The sequence below is a fragment of the Meleagris gallopavo genome, chromosome 29, assembly GCF_000146605.3.
Source record: "Meleagris gallopavo isolate NT-WF06-2002-E0010 breed Aviagen turkey brand Nicholas breeding stock chromosome 29, Turkey_5.1, whole genome shotgun sequence".
In the NCBI taxonomy this organism is placed as follows: Eukaryota; Metazoa; Chordata; class Aves; order Galliformes; family Phasianidae; genus Meleagris; species Meleagris gallopavo.
In genome coordinates this window covers 3,160,005-3,168,164 of record NC_015039.2, presented here as the reverse complement: position 1 = coordinate 3,168,164, position 8,160 = coordinate 3,160,005, and the positions used below count along the sequence as shown (strand labels likewise).

At 63.5% G+C, this 8,160-nt stretch overlaps 2 protein-coding genes across 2 annotated transcripts; both read right to left on the bottom strand.

Annotated features, from left to right (window-relative positions):
• Positions 1 to 1,332: 1,332 nt before the first annotated feature.
• On the bottom strand, positions 1,333 to 3,678 carry RDH8 (retinol dehydrogenase 8). Its single transcript, XM_003213923.2, has 6 exons — positions 3,531 to 3,678; positions 3,296 to 3,457; positions 2,678 to 2,857; positions 2,513 to 2,606; positions 2,261 to 2,444; positions 1,333 to 1,574 (listed from the first exon to the last, which is right to left on the bottom strand). The coding sequence occupies exons 1-6, from the start codon at positions 3,625 to 3,627 to the stop codon at positions 1,335 to 1,337; spliced, it is 957 nt and encodes a 318-aa protein (XP_003213971.1). The 5' UTR covers positions 3,628 to 3,678; the 3' UTR covers positions 1,333 to 1,334.
• Positions 3,679 to 4,367: 689 nt separating this feature from the next.
• On the bottom strand, positions 4,368 to 7,587 carry GRB7 (growth factor receptor bound protein 7; the record flags this gene model as incomplete). The annotated part of the gene is given in 15 exon segments (XM_010724591.3): positions 4,368 to 4,514; positions 4,599 to 4,692; positions 4,912 to 4,999; positions 5,104 to 5,164; positions 5,242 to 5,358; positions 5,443 to 5,523; positions 5,736 to 5,834; positions 5,957 to 6,067; positions 6,142 to 6,279; positions 6,550 to 6,627; positions 6,705 to 6,826; positions 6,895 to 7,051; positions 7,132 to 7,148; positions 7,151 to 7,275; positions 7,355 to 7,587. Coding segments are annotated over 15 exon segments (1,668 nt in total), but the record flags the coding sequence as incomplete, so codon positions are not given.
• Positions 7,588 to 8,160: the final 573 nt, after the last annotated feature.

The following is an 8,160-nucleotide window of genomic DNA, read 5'->3' as shown; positions in this document are numbered from 1 at the left end:
GGGGGGGCCGTTGTCCCCATGGCCGCTTTGTCATTAACTTGTGCAAGATGGGAGGGGAATCGTGCAAAAATATTTCCTTCTCCATCCTGTACCCAAAGCACCCAGAGCCAATGGGGGTGGGGAAGCGACGTGTGTGGCACGGGCAAGGGCAAGGTGCTGGGGCATGGAGCACAGTGTTGGTGCAAGGGGTGCAGTGTTGGTGCAAGGGGTGCAGTGTTGGTGCAAGGGGTGCAGTGTTGGTGCATGGGGTGCAGTGTTGGTGCATGGGGTGCAGTGTTGGTGCATGGGGTGCAGTGTTGGGAGCGTGGGGTGCAGTGTTGGGGCATGGTGTCAGTGCTGCAGCTGCCATCAACTTCTCATGCATGGGATGGAGGTCCTGGAGCCGGGCTGGGGGGCTTCACTGTGGGCCCTGCAGCCGTGCCACCTGTGCATCCCTGCAGCAGGAAGTGCAGTGGGAGCCAGGAAGGTTTCTGAGAAGCGGTGCTGACCTGTGCCGGGCCTCCCTGTGGTTTCCCCCTGCTCTCACCTCCTGGCACAGTCACGCCACATGCTCATGCACCGGTGCACAGCTCAGGAGGGGCAGCTCTGCCTGCCTCCCCCCCACCAGCACCCCTCTGGGAGCCCCCGGGTGATGTGGTGTGCTGGGATCCCCTGGCACATCAAGCAGCCCCTGCTCCTGGCACTTGGTTTGTATCTGTCCTGCACCCACTGCACACATGCACGCAGCACTCATCCTTCTGTGCACTCTGCGTTCAGACTTCACCACGCACTCCCCACTAACCCCTGCACCGTGCACCCACCCTGCGTCCATGTTCACCCTGTGCACCCAGCTCCCATCTCTACACCAAAGCTCCCGCACCAGTGCTGCAGCTGATCCAGCAGTGCCCTGTGGCCCCTCCGTGCTGCCCTGGTGTTGCGGGGGGGACACGCGTTACCGACCAACTCTGTGTATTGCCAGCCGGATGCATTGCTGACCCGCTGCGTTGCTGCGAACCCGGTGCATTGCTAACCCGGTCCATTTCCAGCCTCACACCAGAGGCTCGGAGAAGGATGCTGGGGGGGGCCGTGGCACTGTGTGCCCACGGATGGAGGAGCCAAGAGGGGGGTGCAGCTGACAGCCCTTCCCAGCCCTGTCACGGCCGCTGCGCTCTCGGAGGAAGCCGCTGCTCTCTTTCACCCGGCGCTGTTAAAAATACCGCTCCCGATTTTAATACCGCTGCTATTTCGGGTGCTACTTCGGGCTGGGAGCAGGAAGTGAAACCACACGGCTCCCGGCCCTGCTTGCCCCTCGCAGCCCCCTGGGCCACCCCTGGCCGAATCCAGGCTAAACGGGTCTATTTGAAGCCCAGCAGCCGGGCGCCCGCCTTCACCTTCTGGGCCTTCCAGCGCAGCAGGCGGATGGCGCGCAGCCCGAGCCGCAGCACGGCGCCGTATTTGAACACCAGTTTGTAGAAGGCCTCGGTCATGAGTGCACCGCTGGGGTCGGCGTGCTTCAGCGCTGCCATCGGTGTGTACGCCGCGTTGGTTTGGTGCCGGAAGGGCGGCCGGGCCGCCTCGATCACCCGCAGCGTGTGCTGCACGTGAGGACGTCACGGTCGCCTTCCCATCCCCACCTCCAGCCCATCATCTCCATCCCATCATCTCCATCCCATCATCTCCATCCCATCATCTCCATCCCATCATCTCCAGTCCATCATCTCCATCCCCATCCTCATTTCCGTACCGTTCACATTCTCATCCCCATTCTATTCCCACTCTCATCCGCATCATCTCCATCCTATCCCCATCCCATTTCCACCAAGTTTCCACCACCATTCCACTCCACCACATCCCCATTCCCATCCAATTCCCATCCACATCTCTACACCATTTCCCCATCCTCATCCCCATCATTTACAGCCCCACCCTATCACCATTCCTTTCCCACCCAAATTTCCATCCCATCACCATCCCATACCCATTTCCTTCCCATCTCCACCTCCATGCTCTCCCTATCCTCTTCCCATCCCCACACAAATTTCCATTCCAATTCCCATTCCAACCCCATCCCCATCCATCCTCACCACATTCCCATCCCATCCCATCCCATCCCATCCCCATCCCCATCCCTATCCCCATTCCCATCCCACTTTGGGGGTTTTGGGGAGCAGGAGGAAGGAGTCAACACAGGAGATGCCAGCGCCACCCAATTGCTACTCCTCATTAGTGCTAATTGATCTCTCCTGTATCCTCCCATCCCACCCTGCAGCTCCACCATCACCTCTGCAATGTCCTCAGGGCTCTGTCCCAGGCTGGCGAAGACATCCCTGGAGTTCCGCAGGTAGAGGTCGGTGAAGATGGCAGCAGTCTCAGGGTCGGTCTGTGAGTAGTCGGCGCGCTCAGCCTCCTCGTAGACCTTGGCCTCAAACTCAGTGGTCACCGGCCCCGGCTCCACCAGGCTGATGCTGCAGGGTGGGATTCTGAGGATGACGGTGGCTGAGCCCCACCCCCATCCCCCTGGCCCCACACTCACGCCACATTGAAGCGCAGTGCCTGCACCACCAGGCTCTCACAGAAGCCCTCCACGGCGAACTTGGAGGCGGCGTAGACGTCGTTGAAGACGATGCCTGGGCAAGGAGTGGCAGTTGGGGGTCCAGTGCAGGATGGGGACTCCCCCCTGAGCCCTGTCCCCCCATACCCTGCAGCCCCATCACGCTGCTGATGACCACGATATGGCCGCTGCGGCGACGCTTCATGTCTGGCAAAACCTCCTTCACCAGGCGCACCAGCCCAAAGAAATTGGTGTCCATCAGCCCCTGCATGGCCGCCAGGCTCTGGCACTCCAGCGGCCCAATCATCCCCACGCCGGCGTTGCTGACTGTGGAGTGCAAGGGGGGTAAGGGCAAGCTGGGGTCCCCGGCACCCTTGGTATGGGGGGTTCCCAACATGGGGCCTTGGCACAGAGCTGTAGGATGGAGGGTCCCCAGGAAATGGGGATCTTTGGCACAAAAGGACTGTGGTGTGCCTAGCGTGGAGGGTCTCCAGTGCATAGGGCACTGCTGGCCCAGGGCTCTGGTGCATAGGGTGGCCCTGGCGTGGAGGGTCCCCAGTGCCACATGGGAGGTGGGTCCTCAGCATGGAATGTCCCCAGTGTGGAGTAAATAACCCACATGCCGAATGCTCCTGGTGCATGGGGTGACCCCAGCACGGCATGTCCCTGGTGCAGGATGTCCCCAGTATGGGGTGTCCCCGGTGCATTGAGCAGCCCGGGCTCCATGCATGGGGTGCTGCAGGGCCACACAGAGATGTGGCTCACCCAGGACATCGACGCGGCGCCCGGGGATGCTGTCAAGACAGGAGCGGATGGACGCCTCATCACACACATCCAACTGCTTCACCTCCAGCGTCCGGCCCAGCGCTGACCCCGCCGCCTCCACCAGCGCTCCACTGCGGGACATGTTCCTCACCGTAGCGATGACTGAGGGGGGCACAGGAGGGATCAGCCCCCCGTCCTCCCTATCCACACCAGTGGGACCCCCTGCTCTGCTCACCTCGGAAGCGGCGCTGCTTGTCCCGTGCCAGGCGCACCGCCAGCGCCAACCCGATGCCGGATGAGCACCCGGTGATCAGCACGGTGCGGGGAGCCATGGCCACGGCCTCACCACCCACCCCATGGCTTTAATAGCTGCTGGCCCCCAAATCCCAGCCCTAATCCCCCCTCCCTGCTAATCCTCCCCGGCTCTGGGATTTGCGGGGCCGCGTGGCTGAGCTGCACGTGATGCACAGAGGGACCTTTGTGTGGCACTGGGGGGGCACTGCGGGGACGTGGTGGTGCGGGGGAGCTGCTGCCATGCAATGGGGCTGACCCCCTGCACCCCCCCGCCAGGTACGAGGATGGCTTTGGAAAGGGGAGAAACGGGAGCTCTGAAAAAATAATGTTTATTCTCACTTTGTATAAAACACATCACAGTTCGACTGGCCTTGGGGGGGCATGGGGAGGTGTGGTGGGGACCCCAAGCCCCGCATCCTCCTGATGGGGAAGGGAGCATCTCCACGAGCCCCCTGGAGATGGGGGTGAGGGGTCTGCAGCCATGACCCCGTGAGAATGGAGGGGCTGGTGCTGGGGGGGACAAAGTGCAAGAGTGTGAGGGGCCACAGCAGCAGGGTGTGGGGTGAGCCCCCCTCGTCCCTGCGCTCACTGCTGCGAGCGGTGCCCTTGTGTGCTGGCAGGGCTGCGCTGTGCCGTGTTGGCTGTGCTGAGCTGTGCCAGTGCTGCTGCATGGCGCTGAGCTGTGCCAACCTGTGCCAGCAATGCCGTGCCAAGCTGTGCCAATTTCTGCCGGCAATGCCATGCTGAGCTGAGCCAAGCCGTGCCGGCAGCGCCAGGCTCATAGGGCCACGCAGGTGCAGTAGTGCCGCAGCTTGCAGGGCAGGATGCCACGGTTGATCTGGTGGAACTCCACGAGCTGGATGAGGTCAGCAAAGCGGGTCTGTCCGTCGTCCATGGTGAAGTAGAGCCGCCCCTCCTCCTCGCTCTGCCAGGCAGGTGAGCATCAGGCCTGGCTGTCCTCGTCCACCCCCCCCACCCCCCATACCCTCCCCGCAGCCACGGCACTCACTGGCAGGATGAGATAGTGCTTGACTTTCTGCAGGTGGCACAGGGACAGCACGAAGCCCTTGGGGTTGCGCTGGCTCTCCCGCACCAGGAACACGCTGCGAGCCCCAGAGCAGAGTCACCCCAAAGCCCCGAGGGGCCATGTGTGACCCCAATGTCCCCCTCCACCTTGCGATTCTATCCCCCCCATCCCCCGGGCTCCAGGACCTCCCTGTACCCCCTATGAGCCCTTTATGAACTGTGGGACCCCATGACTCCCAGCGGCCGTGTGCACCCCAGGAATCCCTGAACCCCTCTACGACCCCCCTGTTCCGTACCCATCCACCAGCCCCTGACGGCCGATGAGCTGCTGGGTGTCCTCCCGCGAGATGCGCCCGTGGAACCATGGCTGGGTGCGGTGGATGGCTGCAGGGAGAGGAGAGGGTCATCAGGAGGGGACCCCCACCCACTCTGGGCAGGAACCCCTGAGCTGGGGGTCTCCACGCTCCTGCCCTACAGGCATTGCTCACCAGCACTGAGCGGGGAGCTCTGGCAGGCAGCAGGCAGGCTGTACCGGTGTGTCGTCTTCTTCTGGCCGTGCAAAGCAAGCAGCAGAGTGAGTGCACACTGAGGGGGGGTCCCACTCCCAGCCTGTGCCCCCCACTCACCCTCCAGGCCTGCGCCTCCTCCAGCACTGCTGTCAGCACCTCGCTGGGGTTCTCAATCACCCGCCCTGTGCACCCTGAGAAATCCATGGCCACCAGCGCGCTGTCTGACACACTCTGCTGTGGGGACAGTGACAGCGAGCTGGGGGGGCGGGGGGCACCCCGTGGATCAGGGCTGCACCTGGAGGGGTGGGGGGCACTCACCAGTGGCGTGGGGGTGATCCAGGGGTGCTGGCTCAGGCGCGCCTGTGCTTGCTGGTAGTTGCGGTAGAGCTGCATGCCATACTGGGGGTGCCCCAGGGGGGCATGGCGGTGTGAGTATCCCTTAGTGTCTCCCCAGTGCCTCCCAGTACACTTCAGCATCCCCCAGTCTCACCCCCTGCCCTCCCAGCACCCCACCAGCACCCCTCTAACATCCCTCAGCATCCCACCGGCTTCTCTTCAGCATCACTCTGGTACCCCCCACTCCCCCCCATTGCCCTCCAGCTGGGGCTCACCTTGAAGAGGCGGAATGCTGCTATCCAACAGGTCCGACTCTGCTCATCCTCACTGCAGAGCAGCTTCAGGCCCTTCACCCCACTGCGCACCTTGTAGGGCTGTGGGGCAAAGCCAGATCCATCACAGAGCAGTCCCTCCCCCAAAGCCCCCAAGTCCCTGTCACCCCTCAGTGGGCAAAGACCCTGTGCAGAGCTGGGTAGGGTGCCCAGAAGGGACGCACCTTGATGCAGAACCCAAACTCGGTGGGTGTCCCATAGTGCTTCTTGCCCTGTGTCACGTAGTAGATGTTGGACTCGGTGAGGTCGGCGAAGTACTGCAGGTGCCGGGGGTCCTGGGGCCGGGGAGGGGGCATCAGGGGCTGCCCCCACTGCCTCTGGGCTCGGGGTGCCCTTGGCTGCACCTCACCTTGGACGTGCCCTTAGTGGAGTAGTAGAGCCCCGAGCGGCGCAGGGAGAAGTAGAAACGCTTCCAGACCTTGCGACTGGCCTCGCGCAGCTGCAGGAAGCCCTGCACCTCGGGGCAGCTCCCAGAGTTCAGGAAGTTCTGGGGGGGGAGACAGGGGGCTGAGGGGCGGCCAGGCACAGCAGGGCCTCATGGCATGGATCAATCCCCATGGCACAGTTGGGTCCCAGTGTCACGTTTGGGTCCCCGTGGCGCTGTAAAGTACCCATGGAGTGACCGAGTCCCCATGGCATTGTAAAGTACCCATGGCACCATTCGTTCCCTTTGTCATGGTTGGGTCCCCATGGCACCATTGGGTCTCCATGTCTTTGTTGAGTCCTCACGGAGCCTCTGAGCCCAGCGCCATCATACCTGGATGAGCTCCGAGTGCGCCATGCTCTTATTTGCCTCCAGACAACTGGACACCATCACCTCGGGGAAGAGGGACTGCTGGGGGGAACAGGTGGGTCAGGGGACGCCTGTGGCTCTCCATGGGGTGAAGGGGCCCTGTAGTGTGGCTCACATACCGTGTTGCTCTTGAAGAGCTCATACTTGGCGAAGTTCTTGCGGAAGACAAAGCGGCTGTCAGCACCCAGGGGCCACATGCTCTGCACCTCCACCACCGACTCGTGGTCCTCCAGACAGCGCTCTGTGGGGACAGGGGCTCAGCGGGGGTTGTACCACGCCATGCCATGCCATGCCATGCCGTGAACTCACCCAGTGCCAGGTACTGGTGCAGCTCCACCAGGGCCCAGCTGTGGTCGTGCAGAGCATGCGTCCTCTGCACCAGCATCTCGCAGAGCTGCCGTGCTGTTGTGCCTGCTGACACCTCCAGTGAGCGGCACGACCCATCCTCACTGAACACCTTCACCAGCTGTGGGACCACAGTGGGTCAGGGCCCCGTTATCTTGCAGGAGTTCCCAGGAGCCCCCAGACCCACCACCGGGCACTCACGTGGCAGGCGCCTTCACGGGGGGTCCCTGCCCGCCGGGGGGGCTGCTGAGGATTGGTGAGTTGGAAGGGCTGCAGAGCTCAGGGAAGGGGTTGGGGATGTTGGGCAGTGATGAGGCACGCGGCTCCTCCTCTGACAGCGGCCGGCTGCGAGCAGAGATAGGCTGAGTCCCCTGTCTGCCCCCCAGCCCACCCCACACCGCAGGGCTGAGCCCCTCGCACCCACCTGGTGCTGTGGATGAAGAGGGGCTGCGAGCGGCGCAGGTCGGTGGCAGGCGGCCCCTCGCCCACGTCCCCCTCCTGCTCCACGCTGCCCACCCCGGGGGGGTCCCGGACGCAGCTCTGCTGGGCCCCCCCCTCCATGGCATCATCTGAAGGGCAGAGAATGGGGGCTGCAGCTGGATCCCACCCAGCAGCACCCCAGTGGGGTTTCACTGATGCTAAGATGAGTGGTGTGAGTCAGCGTGGGGGTGACTCAGCACTGCTCCACCTGCCCCCCCCGGCGCCCCTGGCTCCTGCCCACCCCCAGGGGGCTGCGTGCTGCCGGTACTGCCATCCTCAGCCCAAAGATTTGGCACTGCAGTGAAGAGCGCAGCTCCATATGAGACAATGGAGAATCTCCCACGCCTCCATTTCCGATGCGGGAAGCGCTCCAGTGCTCCAGCATCACCAGTGGGAGATCGGCGGTGCCAAGGTGGTGGGTGAGGGGGCTGAACCGAGGCAAACTGGGGCAAATTGGGCTGAAACCAGCCAAGCGGGCTGAACCGGGCTGGGCTGAGACACGCTGGGCTGAAGTGAGCCAAGCTGGGATGTGCCAAGCTGGGCTGCGCCGTGTTGTGCCGGGATGAACTGTGCCATGTTGTGCCGGGATGAGCCGCGCCGTGAGCGCCGCGCCGGCACAACCGTCATCACGGCGCGGTATGGCCCAGCCCAGCCACCTCCTCGGGTCCGGCCAAACCAGTTCTGGAGGCCGCTCCCAGCTCCACCTCACCGTGCTGGCATCCGTGCCGCGCCGGGGCCGGGGGCGAGGAG